The sequence below is a fragment of the Anabas testudineus genome, chromosome 7 (genome assembly GCF_900324465.2).
Source record: "Anabas testudineus chromosome 7, fAnaTes1.2, whole genome shotgun sequence".
NCBI classification, from domain to species: Eukaryota; Metazoa; Chordata; class Actinopteri; order Anabantiformes; family Anabantidae; genus Anabas; species Anabas testudineus.
The window spans coordinates 5780701-5803116 of NC_046616.1; the positions used below are offsets into that span (position 1 = coordinate 5780701).

General features: G+C 37.8%; 1 protein-coding gene across 4 annotated transcripts in view; it reads right to left on the minus strand.

The window, feature by feature from the left end:
* LOC113167357 (vitamin D3 receptor A) overlaps nucleotides 1–22416 on the minus strand; it is a 54054-nt gene that overhangs the window by 9561 nt on the left and 22077 nt on the right. For 3 of the 4 annotated variants that reach the window (XM_026367898.1, XM_026367899.1, XM_026367896.1), the window contains 2 exons: nucleotides 7595–7742; nucleotides 6665–6795 (listed from right to left, as the gene is read on the minus strand). In XM_026367898.1, coding sequence (XP_026223683.1) covers nucleotides 6665–6795; nucleotides 7595–7740 — 277 coding nt within the window. In that variant the 5' untranslated portion in view covers nucleotides 7741–7742. Of the gene's footprint in view, nucleotides 1–6664; nucleotides 6796–7594; nucleotides 7743–15317; nucleotides 15427–22416 lie in introns of those variants that run through there. The other variant, XM_026367897.1, reaches the window with a different exon arrangement.

Sequence of the window (22416 nt, forward strand, 5' to 3'; positions counted from 1 at the left end):
AAAATGCACAAAGAAACAAACAAGTCCAATCAGTTCAGCATTTAACATTTTCCACATTTTTATATTATTTTTTATTTGCTCATAATTGTTTGCATTAATATCAATACAAGCATTAAAAAATCTGTTTTTTGAAATGTTTGTTTTGATTGAATCCACCAATAAAAATACACAGAAAGAAAGTTGCAAACAAATCCTGGATTTAATCAAGCGGTTCCTCCATTAACACCACACGTATCCCTTGGTTGTAATCGATCTGGACTCCTCTCACCGTGTCTAATTCAGTGAGAGTAAACACATGGTCAAAACCACGCATAGTGTAGTGTCACCACACTCTCTTTACACCATCTGCAATACAGTGTTGCTATGCACATGGAAAAAACGAATACATCAAATTTATAACTATATATAAAGCAAAGAATCAGTTGTGTTTACAGAGTTTTATGGTTTGGTCAATTAAAGAAAGGTGTATTTACGATAAGTGGACAACAATAACTTTGAATCATCACAATAGAATATTAGTACTGTAAATGTACCGCTGCATTAAAACTGTCTCTGGTTGTCATCATGTTAAAATTCTGTTACTTCAAAACTACATTAATATTTAAATATGTGCGTTAATGAGATTTAATTTTCCTTTCAAAGGGGATACCATTAGCGTTTGCTAAAACCATGTTAGCATGTTGCAGTGAGAGTGAATAGTGGGTTTTAAGGTCAAATTGAAAAGAACAATGTTAGATTTCAGAATTATGTAAGAAATATTTAATGTAAACCGTAGACACGAGCCACATAGCTCCACAGCTCATACTGTCATCTTTTGCTTTTTTTATGACTCATGCTGCGGTTGTTAGACATTAAAGTCTTATTCATGCCTTATTCATGCTGCGGAAGCAGGAACTGCAAGCACAGTGGTGCAGAATGAATAGGCACAGTGCTCTGCAGTGATCTAGGTGAGCCAGGTTTGCATGCCACTGAAAAGTGATTGGCTGAAAATGATTCAATGAATATGTTGGGAAGGCACAGTCACAAGCTACAGCACCTCAGTTTTAAGTCTAATATATAATTTTAAACTCACAGAATCACTGGAGGAGGAATTCCATATGGCTGGAGTCACAGAGCACTATCACACCTACTTAGCCCTAAACCAGGTGGCTGTCATCGCTCTGATCAGCTCATTTTAAACTGTTGCTGTAAGGAAACTATTTTCAACACTGTACTTTTGCATTCTGTAGATTGCTCTGATCCACTTCTATAATAGTACACACAATTCCTGCAGGGCAATATTTTTTTTTAAGATATCTACATCTAGATGTTTTTTGCAGAACTGCGACATTCAGTGTGAAACAGGAAACAAACTGTGCCTGAAGATGAAAATGAAAAACAGGGCTACTCAGATGTGATATCAGCAATAAGGTACACTGACAAAACCATGCTGTGTTCAATTTCTTGCTAGATTACTCTGTAAACATAGCCCATTTCCTGCCTAAATTGAAAAACATTTTAACAATATATCACTGTCAATATTTTAATCTAGTTATGACATTAAACATGCAATTGCTTAGGAACACATTTACTGTATTTTACACTCTGTGAATTAAACATTTACATACTATATCTACTGTAAACTGTGTTTATCTGCTCTATGTTTCAGAACATGATGTTCCTGAAGAGGCGAGAACAGTGTTACTAGAGTGACATGCCGCTGATGACAATAATATTGCATTTCAAGGTCCCCAGAACACAGGAAACTGTACAGAAAGTACAGCGCTGAAACCACATGGGGAGTATATTTAGAGCAAATATTCACAGCTGTACCAACAAAAAGACAACATGTGCTATATCTTGAGAGGATTTCTCATGATTGTGATCATCTTGTGATCTCAACTGTTTATGATATTAGAAGATTAACTTCTTCAGCAGTGTTGATATTGATAACGGTCTTTCACACTCTGTATTCTTGTCATCCAAGTTTGAAGCCAGGCTCTGCGGGGCACTGCAATCTCTGCTGGAAGAACGCGGTGACCCCTGATTGCCTTGGCCCATATTACCCTTTTGACTCTTTGCCACAGTGACCGATTACCCATGAAGCACTCAGCTGTGCAGACAGACAGTATGACTGCCAAACATGCCACAACTGCCAAAGGGCGACATGATGAGGTCAAAACATGCAGATATGACAGCAAGTCTGGCAGTCTGGCATCTACAGGAATATAATGATATAGTATAGTATGTACAGAAATCATATTTAGGCGTGTACACTGAATGCAGGATAAAAGCTCCTTCTGATGCTTTTTTGTGTTTTTCTGAATGAGCCACTGTATCCTTCCCTAAATTAGCTTTTAACTCATCCACTGTTTTAATGTGGCAATTTCTTAATGGTTGATCCACTGTATGACATGTTCATAAAAAGTTAATAAATCATGTTGTCATGTGGAAAGTTTTGCATATACATGTATATTTTTGAAATAAATACACCAAATAAATACACACTCACAGTAACTGCTAATTTGAAAGACCAATGAGCTGGCTCGGATGACGCTAAATTAAACAGTGCTCAGATCACGCACTTCATACTAAATGCTGGTTGTATTCCTGGAAGCTTTAAACTTCTATATTTGAAGTGGATTTTCAGTCATTGCAACCTGGATTGCAACCACAGAAGTGGCGTTACATAACCACATGATGTGGTGATGTAGACAACAACAACTGTTTGGCAACACAAGCTTAGAAAGGCAACTGAATGAATCTGACTGCTTAGCTAACCAAAGGATTTACTTGGCCTTCATCTCTTTTAACCACCATCATTAATTAGGCTTTGGCTGTTCTCCACTGTCCACCCACTCCCAAGGCAGGACCGGACAGTCTAGAACCACTCCTTGTTGTGAGGATCTCCAAGTATGCAGCACGAAGCCTGATCATGATGAATAGGCACAATTTGGTCAGAGTTTGGCAAAGCCTGTCAAAGAAACTATTCTAAGGCTGGGACATGATTGAACCACTTTCCAGCCAAGTTGGAGCCCCTGGATGGCATCATTAAGGCAGGAGTGCATAAAAACAACAGACCATCAAAGGAACATCTTGGCCACCCCACAGTGTTTGGCAGAAATGCAGCAGTTTACCAAAGAAAGTAGCTGTTTAGAAAGCAACTCATTGGATGTGATGATGTGTTGCCCTGCATGGCAGAAGAGGGGCAAATGAGGCAAAGAGTTAGTGGGGATTGATAATAATACCATAATATTTTATTATATATATATTTATATATATAAAAAACACCAGTAATGCCACCGTGACTAACAGGGACAGGCAGAGTGTCTGTTTTGTGGAGAGCAGAAGTTCACAGCAGGATTAATCATTAACCAGCCAAGTGACCAGTTAAATACAATGGTGCTTGTAACACTCAGAACTGGTATAATATGTCAAACTGGATTTGGTGTGTGGGCAAGATTTTTCCACTACTGCCCCGGGCCTGTGACGTTCTAGAAGTAAATTCAGGTCAGTCAGGCAAAACAGCTTATAAGAACACCACAATGGAAGTGTTAGGGTGGCATGAACAAGTACACTAGGTGTCATTTGATCGTGTCTCTTCAGACATGTGATATCTTACAAATCTGGAACTTAAGAAGCACAAAACACTGATTCACAAACATATTTGGACAATGTTCTGCACAAAGTTACATGGATGAACTTGCTTTTAAAGGTGAAATAAACAGTCTACTAATATGAATTGAAGAGGTAAAAGGAGTTCAGCACCACAGGAGCAGCTTTCCTACTGAAAGACACAGAGGGGAGGAATTAAACCATCTAAACACTAAAATGTTTCTGAAACTCTGTGATTTTAATCCTGTTACAAATACACAGCCGTGCAAACAGACAAACACAGCAAGCATACAAAACCGTACTCACACACACAAGCAGGGAGGTCTATTCCTGGCATCACTAACCTCTGTCAAACAGTGACAGCGTAGCAGTGTTTACTACGCACTCAGCTGGCACAGTACACAGAGGGCACACAAACACACACACAAACACATACACACACACACACACACACACCTCTAATCTAAATGCCAGTGAAGCTTAGACAACGCTGCCAATATAAAGAAGAGGATGATATAAAGGTGGACCAACTCCCTCAAAAACAGAGGATGACTGAATTATATTTCATCTTCTGTTGTCAATTGGCACTATAGAACCACAACTAACAGAAACTAATATTATCTTCTGTTGGAAATATTATTAGATAGTGGTGGTCTCCCAGCTAGGTTGTTAGAGGAAGGTGGTTCAATCCCTCAGACAGGCAGGTCCCAAAAAGGCAAACGTGAAACTACTACAAACGTGTGCTCTGTGTCTCCATTCAGGCTGATCTCCAGCTGAATAAGATTACTTGGGCACACTGGCTATGTTATTATGTCCACATAATCACGTGTAGACAAAGTGACACAGACATAGACTTTTTCCTGGCTCAATCAGAGGCAAAAGTGGTACCTCTACCATAACCTACTGATCCTACATTTATTTATTTTAAACAGGAAAATAAACTCAGCGCACTTTTGGTATTTTTCTGACTGGAAGCTCCAGCCACAGTCCGTATACTCTATGAGCCAGTTATCCACACTGTAACTGCTCTTTTGCATGTTCCAGTTCACTAGAAACACAAATGCAATGAAGCATTGTAATTGTACTTTCATTCCTAAACACTGGTTTTGCACATAACATACTGTACAAATCTAGAAATAAAACATGGATGAAAGTAAATTAATTTGACATCATGGCAAAGTCATCTCAGGTGTTGCCTAAGTGTGTCAACACAAGAGCCATGACAGCACATTTCTAAATCAGAATGATTCATTTCATTTATTTTTTTTATTATTAGCTGTTTAAACTAAAGCTCAGTTTTTGTTTCATATTTGTTTTTTAAGGATTGGGGGTTTCCAAAGCATGAATGACTTACACTCTGTACTGTCCCTATCTTTGACAACTCATAGACAACTCATGTTACAGTTTCTATGTAGACACTGTGCTTCTTTAATGTAACTACTGTGCACAGGGCAAGGGACAGGTTAAATATCACATTTCATTATAACACATGCTACTAGTAACATTTGTACAACTGCAGAAATGTGTGGTTGTTTTGATTTGTACAATATCTATTAAATGTAACAGTTGCATCTTAAGTCTATAAAAACTTTGTCACAGCGCACGTCGCTTCAGTCACAGACTGCAGTTGAAAACATACCTGCTGCCTTCACATGACTACGACTACGATAGCAATGAATCAGAGTTGACACGAATAGTGATTCTCTCTTTTGCTCTCTTGTTACTTTCGCTCATTCTTCTCTCATCAAGTGTCATATGGCTGTTTGTGCACAATACCGTTGTTATCATTGGTTTGAACCCTGTCCTGAATCATCTCTGTTTCACACAAACACACACAAACAAAGACATTTGCTTTGTGAATGAAATGTGGGCCAGACCATTGTGCGCCTGTTTGAAGAAAGAGAACAGAATTTTAACCAACCCCCACCCCTCCAGTTTCCTTCATTCTCTCTCCTATTCTCCTCTTGTCATGGTTATATTGATAGTTTAAATAACTCGGATAAAGTGTGTGCAGTAATGTGACAATTTGTCAACATGCAGATTAAAGATACCCCACTGTTAGTCATTACAAATCATTTCGGACAAGGTGTCATTTAGCATTAACATGGGATGAGGTGATGTCTCATTCTCCTTTCGGAGCGCGCTCTCCTTGCATTCTACCCCCAGTACTGTATGCATAACCAACATAAAGGAAGAGCTGTGTCAAACCTTTAAACATTAGACAATGCGATTTTGATCCAGTAAAGATGAATTAATACGCTATGATTAACACCATGTAAACTGCAGTAATTATGAAACTTCATTTGTCAGGATGAAAGCAGGATTAAAAATACTATTACTGTATATGCAGCTACTATCTGACCAAAGCCTCAGTCTGCCATATGTTACAACCAGACTTACGCATATTCATTGTTACCTCCCAGCAAATCATCTCAGTCTACACCCTACAACTGATTCTATCTGCCGCAGTTATCTTTGAACGACTAGCAGATTAAATGCTAAATCTTTCTATTCAGGTAATAGACTAAATACTGAATAATATAATTAACTAGTATAAGGCAAAGTATTATTAATAATGAAACCATCATAAAAAATGTGAATTTTGCTACTGGCTAAAATATGGTCTGACAAAATGCAAACTAAATCTAATTTAGAAATGGTTTCTATGATCGTCGAGCAGCAACAACATGAGCTGCTCCTTAGTGCTGCAGACGACAAAACAAATGTTAAATTAAACGAATGCCAAGCAGAGGCAGATATTTTACATCACCCTCTATATTAACCATCAAAATAACTGAATTCTTAAGTGATATAACAACAACATTATTGTTTGTGTGTGTAAATAAGTAGTCATTTGACTCAGGAACCAAAAGCAAACTTCACTGGATGAAAGTTTAATCCGTGCAGGTTAATGCAGGTTAAAGATCACAAAAGATCACAGTAAAACTGTTTTGAAATTTGAAATTTAAATATTTGCAGTTAAATAATAAAGCTCTTAAGCTTTGATTTGAAAACCTAATTAAATCAGTAGTATTTCTACAGTGTCAGAAATCAGAAAAGGTCAACTCACACTCTTTCATCATGCCGATGTCGATGCAGCGTTTGAGACGACAGGCCTGGCAGTGACGCCGGTTGTCTTTGGTGATGGTGCAGCTTCCGCTGAATGGGCAGGTGAAGGAGGCTTTACGCTTCATGCTGCGTCTACAGGAGTTCAAAATGATCAATTGTTTAGAATAAGTGATTCACTGTCATGGAGAATCCATGTTATAGAGATGAGGGTTGTGGCTTTATGCATCATGCTAGGTAAACATTTGAGAAGTAATAAAAATATTTTTTATTAAAATTAATTGTGATTTGTGATAATTTATCTGTTACTAGAAACTTCCAATTACAAAATTCTAATATAAACACTATAAACACTTATATAATAATGAATCCAGTGAAAGTGATTTCTTTACATGTATATTTCACATATACTACCATAACATTTAAAAACAAGCATCACAGCTTATGTAATGTGTATTTGCAAACATTATTTTACCTAAAACCTTTGTCGTAATTACTAATTTACCTCTTCCTAAACTAGATAATTTAATTTGTAATGAAAAAAAATGATGTCTGTACCTTAAGGAGGGGCACAATAGGCAGTGTACTAAAATATTTACACATATTATTATTAGTGCCAATATTCAACAAAAACATGTCAAACATGTCATAAAATGAATATTTTAAGAAGTAAGTTTAGTACAAAGCCTCTCAGTTCTGCCACAAATTAGTCTAATTTAAAAGCAAACCTTTTTTTGTAATTGAATGTAACCGGTGGAGGCAGAAAAAGGAGAAGTGTGATAACTACACATTGGCGATAAAAACACTGTTTGAGAACATGATGCTGAGAACACTTCCTCCATATGAAAGGCTGCTAGTAACATCTCAACATTAACAGAAACACACACACACACGCACGACTGCAACGTGAAAACAGCTCAAGCATGTTGCCCACCTGAAGAAACCCTTGCAGCCCTCGCAGGTCATGGCATTGAAGTGGAAGCCGGTGGCCTTGTCGCCACACACACCACAGATCCGAGGAGCATTGCGGTCGAACTCGTCCGGCCCGACCACTGACGTCGTCACCGTCATGGGCTCCATCACTGAAGTGAAAGTGAGGAATGAGAGCAGAGATTAGAGACAGACACCACTGACCTGCTAACTTTCACAAATTTAAGTCATGAACATAAAAATACGGTAAAGATGCGTGTGCATCCACGGATAGCCGACCTTGAATAAAGCTAAAAAACGGTTTGTTTCCTCTGCTCATGTGTTGTGTGGGAGTGTTAGTGTGTGTGCTTGATGGGGAGGTGTATGTTTCCTCTTCTTATACAAACAGGTGTTGGGCTATTAGAATATTTAGCAAAAGGCATTGACAGCCACAGTCTGCAACTTGAAGCTATTGGCTGAATGACTCAGCACACACACACACACACACACACAATATCTAAGAATTGTGAAATTGCAGTGTTAATAGGAAACAGAATTAATGATAAAAAGACGACAATTTGCCAAAGGCTAAGAAATGAATGACTGATTTAATTCTGCCAAGATGAAATATTCTCTATAGATCTCATTTTTTTCTCAGAGCACTCGCATTTTGCACACACACACAAGCACACACACACCATCTGGCCATCCCATATGAAATAAACAGCAGCAGAGTAATACACACCAACTGTGAACAAACTAATCATTGCTTTGGAACATTTATTTTTCAAAAGCACCTCAGTCTGAAGTCTGATTGAAAAGCAACTTTATGGAAATCAGAAGCGAGTATATGACCTTTTGAATAAGCTCCAGCTAAACTAAACATACTGAATAAAGTACAATCATGACTGAATTGTTGCTTTTAATTATGTTGTGAATATGAAGCAGTACAGACAGGAACACTCTACAGAACACTCTTCAAGGAAGGTTTTTAAAACGCATAATTACAGTAAATTTTAATAGCTATAATATGTATTTAAAGACACAATTTACATATTTTTGAGCGAAATCTAGCGCGTGAAAGAGGGGGAGGTCACTTAAGGAAAAGGACAAATCAGGACAAAGAATGGAGGGGGTATGTGCAATAAACTTAGGCACAGCAGGAAAACCAATCATGTGACTGCAGAATATAGTCTGCAGGCAGCTGACGTGCACAGAAGTAGGACTCGGCTCATGTCAAACGAGGACAAAGACATACAACACTTGCAGGAGGAACTGGCGCAGAGAAATGATGAATGGCGAGAGAGAAATAATAAAAGAGTCTAGAGGGTGAAGGGAGGTAGGTGAAAGCTTGAGTGAAAGGTGGAAACAAACACAGTCAGACTCCATTAGCCCTCATTATATCCTGGCTATCTGGAAGTTTCTGCACTGATTCCTAGGAAAATAAAAACACATACACAGGTGAGTCAGTCATCAGTTACCCAGGACACATCACACACACACACCTCCGTGTAGGTGGAGCTGTGTGTATGTGTGTTATTGACACGTAAGCACTGAGCTCTCAATTACAAAATTTCAAGTTACAGTGTGTGCTGGGGTGGGTGGGCGACCAGCCCGTTGACATAGCAGATGTGCGCACAAAAACAACACACAAAAACAGCAGGTGAATAATGGAAAAGGTGGAGGGGGCAAAATGGAGAGGCAGCATGCTGCACAACTCGACAGATCTGTGAAAACAACAGCAAAAACAACCTGCACTTTTCATTAGTGGTGCTGATTAACAGCAGTGCGAGTTCTGTAATTAACAACTCCAATGTTAGTTCCCTATTAATCACCCTATTTCTCTCAACTGATTCTCATTTGTAACACCAATTTAAAAATTAGGATTTTTATTTATTTATAATCCACTTAATTAACTGGTGGAGAAGAGCTCCTACGACGTGCTTTTCTCATCTGTATACCATTCTATATATGTTTCCTTCTACTTTATTAGAAAAAAAAATCATGACAGGTATAAAATAAAATATAATAGAAATAACAGTGAGGAAGAAAATATATTCTTCGTAAGTCACATCATTTTTGGACAGTTTCATCAAACAATGCTTTGTTGGCAGAACTATGAACCTAATTCAAATGTGTTTTGAGATAGAAGGAGATCCAAGTGTAATCCAAGTGTTAAAACTGATTCAATCTCACTAAACCCCAATTGTGCTGTAAATTAGTTTATTAAATTTTCATGTTTATTTGGACGGTTACGTGCTAGTTAATATGACATTCAAGCCAACAAAACAAATTGAATTGAACTGGGAGAGACGAGAGAAGCAATGTTGCTGAACAAAACAGAACTGAGCTGTGAATAATGGATTCTTCATGGATCCATTTTAATTAAGTCAATAAATCAGTTCTCAAATGTCGACACCGGAGAACTGATTTATTAAACGTGTTAGCCTGCTAAGGTTAGACCAATTCTGTTTATGAGGAAAACATGGCGATTTACTATAAGTACGTCCACAGATACAGAGAGGATTAAGTATCACTGAAATGCAGCATTTGGAATCAACTGCAATTTAATGTACACAATTTAATATAAAGAACTGATGTTCATTGCACAAATGACACAAAATCTATTAACAAAAAAGTTGAAGAAATGCAATAGTAACTAAAATCTGTGATTTCTGTGGTTTTATCTGACAAAGCACACAGAAAGGATTTAATTGTATTTTGTAAATAACAGATTGTGAGAGAGTTACATCAGTTTACCTTTTAATTACACTTTAACTAAGGACAATAACTGTTGCAGTTTTGCAATTGGAATATTTGCCCCTTCTTGCTGGATATAAGACTTCAGTAACTCAGCAGTCCACCGTCACAGTTGTGGGATTCTCCTCTTATGATGTGCAACACATCTGTGCTTGACTAGACTGCACACACACTTTTCCACAAAGCCACGCTGTTGTCACAATTTTAGAAAGATGCCTGGCACTGTGAAGATGAAACACGTCCATGCATTCCCTGCCATCAAAGATGTTGCCGTTTGCTTCCCTGAAAACCAGGTGAAATGAGACCTTGACTAACTAAGGAACATGTTACTACTGATCGTGTGGCATAAGTTTGGGCCTAGAGAATTCAGGGTCATCTCTGCAAACAACCTCCTTGCACATCAGAGTTTCCTGTTGCATTTGTGGCTGTACCAGCAGTCTGTGTTTAGTGACAATGGTTTCCCAAAAAGTTCTGAGCCCATGCAGCTATATTCATTTTCATCATCATACCAATAAATGTGATATTATTACAGAACATTACTTGAATATTATAGAAAGGTTTCAGTCTCGTTTTGCCTCTTTGCTAAAAAATCAGGAAAACAGAAGTATTTTACTAAGCACATCATTTTAAAGGCCTCTTGATTCAGATATTCTGCTGACAAAAGAAATGTGTGGTATGATCACACAGAACTATTTTGCCAACTTCCTGAATTTCTGTCATCTGTCACATCCTACACGACTTGAGACACTACCCTACAGGACTGTGGGTCCCTGCATAACAGAATCTGGATCAGTTTTCAATTAGCCAACTATGCAAGCATACAAAGAATGTGTTTCAGTGCTAGTTTCCTTTTGTACTCAAGAATAGATTGGAGCATAAAACAGAACATACAAGCGAGCCTTCATTCAGTATCGTCCTGACAACAAACAAGAACTCTCTGGGGTAAGGGTTAGTCAGCTGAGTGTCCCAGGATGACTTATTTACACTGTAGAAATGTTCACCTCATATCCCCTGCTAAAACCTTGTGACTCACCTCTACAGTCACACAATGGTGTTCACACAATGAAAATCCCATGCTACGTCAACAGTGTTGTAAAACACTGACTTTTACAAACAAAATGTTTCCAACCTTGACTAAATGCAATTCACAAGGTCCTTTCTCAGCCTTAGGGTGCACATGTGCAGACTGATTCAAATTTTTTATAGGACATCTGCTCATATTGTATGTGTAGAATATGTGTATGGGCTGAATAGGTCACTTAACCATTGCACTGCAGTAGTATTCTTTATTTTATGTATGAAACACACATGTTCAAGTCACATTTCTGTTGTCATAGCAATGACAGTGCTTGCTTCTCTTGCCTGTTGTCCTTGCCTAGACAACAGGCAAGGTCCCCATCCCAAAAAACGAATTTATTTCCTCCCTTTATGTTTTCACTTTGCTATTTGCCTCTGCCGACGATCCAACCGAGCTCAGTGTCCATCCTTAGTTGTAAACACATTTGTCCGTGTTGCTTCTGAGAACTATGCAGTCAACAGATGAAACATTTAGTGAGAGGGATAATGAGGCTGGATTACAGCAGAGCCGCTCGCTCTGTGTTTTGCTGATGCTGATGTTACTGTATTTTCCTCATCAGAGCAGTGGGCAGTGCAGCTGAGTGCCATCTAGTCGTGTTAAAATTTATAAATCCCCTCCTACCATGTAAACACTTGGTGGAGCTAGGCGGATCATTAAGACCCGAACACCACATTGTGTGCAAACTGATATTGGGCATTCCTTACTGAATCACTGTCCAGAACAGTTTGTTTTTCCGTATCCCTAAAAATGAATAAAGGGTTGTACATAACAGCCATTATAGTACCGACCTATAATGGCAGTCCTGTAGAGCATCTGTACAGGTTACTGAAAGGATGTTTACTAGCCAAGTTTTTATGCATCATATATTTGAAAAACTGCCAAAGTATGTGTTATATAATGGTCTTCAGAAAAACACCACTAGTAAAAAAAAGTATAAAACAGCAGCTCCTGTCTTAGCAGCTCATGTCACATTAGTATTTACCCCAATAACCACTGTAATGCTCTACTGCTTTGTAAAGTACTCTACCAACATAAACAAATCCCAGACTGTTGTACCTCCTTCAAAGGCTCCATGTAGTATTCTTGTAACTTTCTGTTTTGCTCTTTTGCCTTTCATTGCAGTCCCTTTTGTGGCCTTTTGTGGCATTTGCTCTGCATTTGTCTTCGTGCTCTCCTCCCATCATAAATCTGAAAATATCACCTTCAAAAACAAGACTATACTATGCATTAGGAATTTGTGTGTGTACTGTAAATGTACTGTATTTACACTGTGTAATAATTGCTAGGCTTGAACTACTTTACCAGCCTGTGTTTGAGGCCTTCTGTTAAATGGAGCATGAGGTGGTCTTATCAATGTATTGATTAACCTGTACCAGTGCCTTCAAATCTCATCACAATGATTGAGCATTTTGTCACTACAGCCTGAGACCAACACTGATGATTAATGAAGATCCGGTGGCTCCTGCCTGTGTGCGTGCTCTTTTCACAGTCTTCACAAACCACAGAACAAACTGATTACTGTGGATTTTGTTGAGTAGTAGAAACCATTGAAGTTGCTGAACAACAAACAGGATAAATCAGTATAAGTACAGGTTTCTGACTATTTGTACTTTGTCGCAAAACTGCTCTAATAAATGACATACTGCACAATTTGTAGAGGGGAGGTTTGTGTACAGAAACAAAGTCGCATACTTCCTTTTATAGAAATGTCAATTGTTTATTTAGTAGGGGTGCAAGACAATATTGATTGACTTAGGTATTGCGACATTGTGTTGTGTGATACACTATTGATTTTCAATTAATAATTTACATGGAAAGATGTATGGCTAATGGTTCATTTTATGTTGTGTTTAAACTATGGACTGCTAGATGGCAGTGTTGTGTATATTGTGAGCATGTTCTTTAAACTATGACATTTTATTTAAAAAATATATTACAGTATCATAATACATTGAATTGCAATTCATGTATCATGAACATGTTGTATCAGCAGATTCTTAACATTACAGACCCCTGTTATGTAGAATTTCACTGTTTATTAGTAAAGTGAAAACAGTCTGGACAATAATACCCGTTGGATCCCACTTTGAGAACCACAAATACAAAATTCTTTCCTGGAGCTAATTTAGTCATCTTGTTGCTCATGAAGCCGATTATAAACTGTTAAATGCGATGTGATTTTAAGTAAAATATAGAAAGAAACTATAGATAAAGCATCACATGGTGACCTAGTGGAGCTAGTGCTGTTTTCACTTGGTCAAAAAATGCATTGTAAAAGCAGCAGTAGAATGTTTGGCATTCTTGTTTAACTGGCATCTGTCCCACATGTTGTATCACATGTTTACAGAGTGGCCACATGTTGCTGAAGTGGTTTGAACTTGGCAGGAGGGGAGTAAAGAGGTTAAAGAGATTGTCCCTAAACAGAGACTTTCAGTGTGCGCCACCACACCAGCAAACATCTGCACTGCACTCCAATGTCCCTGAACTACTGCACCCAAACCCCTATTAAACTAGTGACCCTACTACTAACATCTGACCTTCCAGTGAAGAAAGAGGAAAGATAATTTCCCCACAGGGATCAATAAAGCATCAGCATTGTTTGAAAGGGGCCCTTCTGGGTTAATCTGTGCCAGATTCTTGAAGACTGAATAATGATACTCTGCTCCAACCCCCTGCCACCACTACAGGTGTAGCCTGTCATTATGTTAGTAATTTAAAATGCCAAAATTGTTTAATTCATAATTAACAGCATCACCAAGTTTTTATTGTTAGGGAAGTTAGTAAATACATTTCTAAATATTACTAGAATATTTTATTGTATTTAAAAGCTGTTGTAGATTACTTTATTTTATTTTATTTTTTAAAGTTCAGCTTAATTATTTAGCTAAAGATGGATTAAAAAAAACAACCTGTGGTTTTGGAGAAGCATGTGATCCCCTTTGTAAAGATTTGATTTTTATTAGTGAACTTAAAAGATTTAATCTATGCTGAAGTTCCTGTTCCTGTTCACTTTCTGATAATTAGAAAGGAAGACGCAGGTACAGTAGACAATCTTCCCCTGTGCTCAGTTAGGCAGTACCAGTAAGCAATGTCAGGCTCAGTGGTTTCAACATTTCCTTTCAAAGACTAGAAAAGTGGCGCTCTCTCCTACCACAAGGTTTCACAGCCCAGTCCTGTTTCCAACTCAGGTAGCAATAGAAATGGAATCTGTTGCATATAGAGGGGATTACTCTATAGGGAGCACAACAGGCGCTGTGGCCTACTTTCACCAACAACAGCCTCACAGTGAGCTTTCCGTAACAGCTCACTGCCATTAACTTCAGTGCAGTACAGTACAGCAAAGCAGCAGAGTGTGTCAGACACACACACAAACACAAAGCGGCCTCTCTGTATACCTTCCTCAAAAAATCACAGATGAAAGGTCTAGTTACAAGACTTTTACATGTTGTAAAAGAGTCCGGCTCCAGCCATTTGGTTCATATTTGTCTCCATGAATCCTGGACATCAGAAGTAAGTTAAGAAAGCTTCACTAGCATGTGTATCCCACCAATCCAACAACCTCAAAAGTCAAGTCATCCAAAATCTCTAACTTAAAGCAGGCTCATAATACTCCAGTTTAGATTCTGTTTATCACAATGTGTACAGAAGCCTGAATATTTAAGCAACAACAAGATTTTCAATACAAACTACAAACTCTCAGTGTTTGTACTGAAAACAATACAAAATGGGAGACATTTTTACATATGGCCACTAATAATATGATCACTACATGCAAATATGTACAGACAATACCTAATAAGAATAATTAAACAGTCATTTAAAAACAATGAATTTACAACATACATTACAACATATTCTAAAGTGAGTAACTGTAAACAACGACACTTGAAAAGAAGGCAGTGAAACTTACTATGATACTCTTCAGTACCATATGATACAGCAGCGTCAGAGGACATCAAACACTGATGCGCAAGAAGTGAGAGCTGTGACTTGATCCAGCAATGTGCGTGTACAACAAACAACTGAGCCTGCAGCCATTAAAAGGTGCTATGAGTGTGCACGTGCATCTGATTGTGTGTGTGTGGGTGTGTGCGTGACGTCTGTTTGAAAGACACTAATAGAGTCTCCTAATTGGCTGTAGAAGTATGCCACAAAGAGGAATGAATGTGATTGGTTAATATGTGACACACCTCCCAACACAAGCACAAATACAAAAACTTACTCATAATTACTGTAGGTGGCTCTCACTTCAACCAGTTTGGGCAGGTCTTAACAATCGCAAAATGATTCACTGAACAATTCGCATGTGATCAAACCTGTTGTCATGGACTTCACTGAGACAGTTGCACAATAAAATATTGCAAACCAGTGACGCTTTTACATGTTTGTTTGTTTTTTACTATTTTATCAAAAAATGAAAACAAACCCTTTTTCTTTATTTATCCAGAAAGTCAAATACAAAACTCGTGGAACAATGCTTTACTGTGAATTGTCCATATGGTCAAAAATATTCTAATGATGATGTAAATGCAAACAAGACCAGAGATGCAAATAAATTATTGTCTATTCATGAACTTTTATGACTCTGTGTGAACATTAAATACACAGGGTTATGAATTACATTTTTAAAAAAGTTAATTCTTATTGTAGCTGTAAATAATCAGCACATGTAGCATCACCTCTGAGCTGTAATGCTGTACATGCTTCACTCTAAGGGAGTTTACCTTAATTGAACTTCTGCAAATACAAGCACATTCACCACACAATAATCGTAATCAGGGCAAGATTTTATCTCCTTCACACACCCACTCACTCACCAGCAGAAGCGCTGAAGATGCTGGTAATTGTCTGTATGGTGTGCCAGCCTATGTTAGTAACGGTTAGTGGGTGGTTGTTTTATACTGGAACTGTAATAACAGAGGCTGGAGGAAGCAGAGATGGAATAAATACAGGTGGGCACCCTGCTTCACTGTCTCTTAACAGCAGAGGAAGTGCACACACATACAAACACACACACACACACACATTCATAAACCTCACCTGTGTCAAACAGACTCTAACATGAGAACAGCACCAAACACCCCAGCTGTGTAAACGTATAGTATGGTGAAAAAAAAACAAAAAAACAATCACACACACTCAAACACACACATGAATACACACAAAGGAACTGTTATATTTATAGAATATTACACACAACATGCCAGATATGTAATTTGTACTACCTCTGTAGTAACATCTCAAGTATTTCATCTATCTCCTCCACTTACTCCATCATTTTAACAGTTTCTGAATGGTTTAAGTCTCTTGCATACACACACACACACACACACACACACACACACACAAATCCATGTGGCCTGTTTTATTTAGTTTAGTTTTACTTGCTTTATCTCACACTTTTCCAACTTGAGACCTGACAATAAGCTCCAGTTCCTCAACAGTGTTGTGGAACTGGACCAAACACTGTTTGACAATGCACAGTACCTGAAAAATAAGGTATAATAAGGTTTGTAGTGCACTGAGCAACTTACATGAACAAATTTAATATATAATTTTATTTTGTTCTCTCACAAAAGTGGTAAAACTAAGTGTAGTTAAAAGCTGCTTTATTTCTCTATTTTATAACTATGTGTACTGAAATCACAAAATGGTGTCTAATTAGATTAAAATTCCATCTATTTGAAATGATATTCAAATCTGTTTTGACCCAGGCCTGGCCTCCTTCTGTGTTCTCGCTCCTACCGCCAATTCACAAGAGCAGCTTTGAACTTTAGACCTTGTTTTCTAGGCAAAGGATGAAAACGTACAGGCCGTCGGTTTGTTGGCAGACAGACAAGGGGATGGAGAGGGAGGAGCGAGAGGAAGAGAGGGAAAGACAGAGAGGAGCTTGTAAAGAAAGGAATGAAGTAGGGAAAAAATTACAGCAGCAATGAAAGGAGAAAAGTAAAGAGGGCAATTAGAGAAAGAGGGAAAAAAAGGAAACAGAAAAGGAAAAACAAGCTTAGTAAAGGAAATAAGACATGTAGAAAGGAAGATGGTGGAAGAAATATAAGTGTAGAAAAATAAGTGGACAAGTAAGTGAGGATTAAAGAAATAAAAATGATGAACTGTTTTCATTGCACACTACACAAGCTTTGCACAAGTGCCACCCTCAGGCCAAAATGTCAAATTTCGAACACAACTTATAGTTTTTTAAATGTGATACTCAGGAAATGTCTTCATAGTTCACAGCTGTTTGTAATGGCTGTGCATGGCAAAAAGCCTTTCTGGGCCCAAGGGTGTCATGTGATCTGCACAGTGCTGTTCCTGGCAGCTTAATTGTGATGGCTTAGTGAGACCTCAGTCTGTAGTTTGTAGTGAGTACAAACTATACACACAGAGACAGACAATATACTAGGGCAAGAAAAAGTATGTGAACCTTTTGGAATATCATGGTTTTCTGCATTACTTTGTCATAAAATGTGATCTGAGTATTAACAAATAGAATGTGCCTAAAATAAAAACACAAAACAAATCTGACCTTTCCAATATTTATCAGTTCCTCTCACTAAACTCCAGCCTTAAGGAGTCTCTACTTTTACCAATAAGATTTACTTTAAAGTGTGTGGTCTGTTCATAGCTCAGGTTTAATATTCTAGCTCACCTCAGAACATCATGCCTGCTGGGTAGCAGGAACAGTGCCATCAGCCAAATACTGAGACAGTGAAAAAGCTGTACCTCCATCTGGTTCAAAAGTTGTTTATCTGATTTGTGGTGAGCACAGGGAGCATTAAAGGAGCACAAGACAAAAATCACCAGGATTTAAAGACTAAACATATTACTATTTATTAAATACAGTACAGTTAAATCTGGCAAAAGAGTTATGTAACTTAATTTAATTCTGCGTACTGCACCACACAAAGACAGCACAATGTTGAATAGCTTAACGTTCTTAATTACATATAATCGTACTATAGCGCAGCTGGCAGACACGTCAAACTATAAAAGTTGTACTTCGCACATTGACAGATGTGATGTCTGCATTTGCTTCAGCAGAGCCAATTCAGCTGCAGCTTATCTGAAATTATAGTTTGTTATAGACTGGAGATATAGATAGTGAACTCTATTGTTTATAGTTCATAACCTTTTGAGGTATTTATTGTTTCATTGCTTATGATAAGCATTAACAGCTATATTAAAATACTATAATTATGACAGAGAAAATGTATCTGCTAATAAATACTGGTAAACGAAGGGTTTTGTGTAGGTATTATATTTCCTACACACCTCTATATTGTCCTTTTTTGGATTGTCTGGTTTAGCTCTCGTCTGGTTTGCTAATGGTTCTAGTTTATTTTTAAAAATTCATGCTGATTTAATTGGAAAACAGCAATAAAAGCAGATCATGCCCATTAAAGTGCTCTTAATTAATTTAATGGCATATCCGGTCATGAGTCACACATTACTCATAACTATATTTTTACAAGCAAAACAACAATAAAATCATTTAATAATATCAACTATATATTTTAACATTTGCGTATAAATTTTCACCTCATAGGCAACATCACAATTTGATGAAAACGATCTTGTAAGTGTATGTATATACGTATGCATGCATATATACATCCACCTAATGCAAAGAAACACAGACACTAATTAAGATGAAACCTTCAGCTGCCTTTTGTTGGAAACACTGAAGAATAAATAGATAAATAAATTTGGATACACAGGAAATATTAGGATACCTCGCACAAACAGACAGCTACAACTGACCTTTTACTACTGTTAAGGGGCTTTGTACATTTTCCTCCAGCGGCCACAGTAGCTTTCAGTCCACACACCTCAGGACAAAATCCCTCAGGGTTTAGAGGTAGAAATTCCACTTTAGTCTTTCTCTGCTGTCCTTCCTCAAGTTTAAATCTAACTGCTTGAATGACTCAGATGGTCATTGATAAACCCCACACTCCCACACGGAGCCTCTTCCTTTACACCTCAACTATTTCCTCCCTCTACTCCAAGCACACTATTAACTTCCTTTTATTTCTCTTTGCCTCTGCTCTACCAGAAGCGTGCATGTCTGATACGCCAAAAACTAAAATAGCCTGTAGGTATGTCATTAGTGAGAAGGAGTGAAGGCAAACGACAAGCAAGGTGAAATCTGAAGGTTAATCGTTAACATGATAATTAGAGTGTGTGACATGAGGGCAAACTCCACAAATATATAGCTCAAGCAATCACTGACACAAGGAAAGGATTTAAACAAAGGAAATAAGAGGAGGGAGGGGCAGAAGATGGGCATGGAAGGGGCAGGAGAGGGACAAATGTCAAAGATTAAGACGAATAATGCAAACTCAATAAATTGAAGAGAAAAGTGAACAGCAGTGATATACTAACAAGTAAAAGAGGAAAACAGGAAATGAAGGGGAGGTATATATGAGGTTCAACACCTAAATAGCATAAAATAAGGTGCAGGAGGGGGGAAGGGACAGAGAGAGGAAACTAGGAAAGCAGAGAATGAAAGGAAATACTAAAGTAAAAGCAAACAAAAACAAAACAAGTAGAAGGACTTCCTGAAGTCAGAGGGCAAACGTGCCAACAGTGCGTGGGGACTGTACCACAAGATTAAACAACATTATTAAATCTAGCGAGTGTGATTAAAGGTTAGAAATGTTCAAGGAGACTGTTGGCAGTTCTGTTTTACAACCGATAATTTGGTTAATTTTCCAAGAATGTAAATTTATAAAAATGTGTTAGATGTCAATGCAATGGTTCAGTTCAAATGCCTGGATGCAGATGCAGGTCTTTGAAGTACCATTTACTACAGCCACTTTGAATATTTGAGATAAATGAGCTAACAACTGCTGTATCTTGGCAGTGCCACGCTGAAACTATAAACCCCATTTCCAGTAAAGTTGGTGCTTTTTCTAAATAATAATACAATAAAAACTAAAATCTTTGATCTGTTAATTCACTTGAACCTTAATTAATTTAAAAGACGAGTACAAAGAAAAGATTTTCATGCACCAACTTATTTGTATTTTGTAAATACACTGCAAGTCCAAAACAAGAAAAAGTCACCCACTAAAATTGTTTTTTGACTCCCGCATTCGCCGTGGCATCGTGCCGATAAGCTTCTATAACATAACAATAGTCGGACCGCTGCATAATTTGAGCCTGATGAATCCTGACATTGTCATCTTGGAATATGCCCGTGCCATCAGGGAAGAAAAAACCTATTGATGGAATAACCTGGTCCTTCAGTATATTCAGGTAGTCAGCTGACCTCATTCTTTGGACACCTAACATTGCTGAACCTAGTCCTGACCAACTGCAGCAGCCCCAGATCATAGCACTGCCTCCACAGGCTTGTACGGTAGATACTAGGCATGATGGGTGCATCACTTCACCCTCCTCTCTTCTTACCCTGATGCTCCATGACTCTAGAACAGGGTAAATCTGGACTCATCAGATCACATGACCTTCTTCCATCGAACAGTTCTTAACCCAGTTTTAGTAGTTTCATTAATCTCCTTAGATGTTTTCTTTGCTTCATTCATGCCAATAATTTGACCCTTCTGAAACAGATTCCCATCTTTTCCACGACCACAGGATGTGTCTTCTGACATGGTTGTTTAAGAAATAAATACAAATACAAGAAAGTAAATAACTTGGCAGCTGAAACATAATTATCCATCAAAGGGAGACTCTTACCCATTTGCTTAGTTAAATAAAGATGGCGACTTTTTTTTTTTTTTGAATAAGTAAATATAAGAAAATTTGATCCTGTAACATACTTCAAGAATATGGGAAAGAGGCAAAAGAAGTTTTTAATATATTCAGGTAGCACCATCATGATTGGATCGAGAATGGACATCCACCAAATCTCCAGTATTTGCTACCATAGATGGGTTGCGGCCCACCAATCTGTAACAATCTTTCGTTCATCATCTGAACTACATAGCATTGAGAAAATGTATTTATCAGTGTTTTAACACATTTTCAAGGTGCTTGTGATTTACAGGATGAAACAATTTGTATTTTTTGAAAAATGCTGATCCACAAACTTATATTAAAAATATTTCCACCCTAATATAAGATTATGGTATTGTGAAATTAAACCATTTGATGACCAAACTTGTATTAAAGTCCAGAAAACATCCGTGTGACCTTGCTGAGGTCCCAAAAAAGTTAAAAAGGCTTTCTCTGCTAAAATCCCCATGTCTAAGTAAAAAAGGCAACAGGCCAAACATAACATATTAGCTAAGTGAAAGGTGCTCATTGCGGCCAGACAGCGTTTTGGAGGACTTCCTCTTACTTTATATTCACTTAACATTCTTTTTAGCATCCAAAATACACTCATCAGAAAAATAGTTTTCTCTCAGTAATATGAAATGGTGACTGAACAATTGCTTTGTCAGCCGAGGTTTCTGCAGTGTATCTAAAATATTTGAAATTGTAGTGTGTTGTACCACTAAGATGAAGGCTTACACTCTATTTGTCATACAGATGATTGCTTTCTCTTGAAGTAAATTTACATTTAGAAGTAGACAGTTCAATGATTTAAAACACAGTTGTCTGTAATTCAGAGCAATAACCAGTTACTTTAATGAACTGTAATGATAATAATTGCTTATGCCCTCTGTTATTTTAAAGTGGGTTCACTTTTCCTGGTGCCAAACAGATATACAGGCTTGTTTTATTTGATTCGACTTATTTGGTGGCTCTGCTATTTTAAAAACTGCCACCCAAAAGCTTACACAATATCTAACACTAATCCGTAGCTGCCTTTATCTCCTCCAAAGGCAGGAGGTGAACTCATTAGTGCATTATTTCCATGTGTTAATTGGAGTGAACAGCGGATGGAGGAGAAACAGAAAAAAACAAGTCTGAAACTCGGTACTCCTCACAAGCATAATAAACCAAAACATGCCTTCCATGTTTTCACCTTGTCATTCCAGTTCCCTGTCATTGTGGGACTGGACATACTGGACACAGAGATGGCCCCTTTGCAAAGCCGCCAGCAA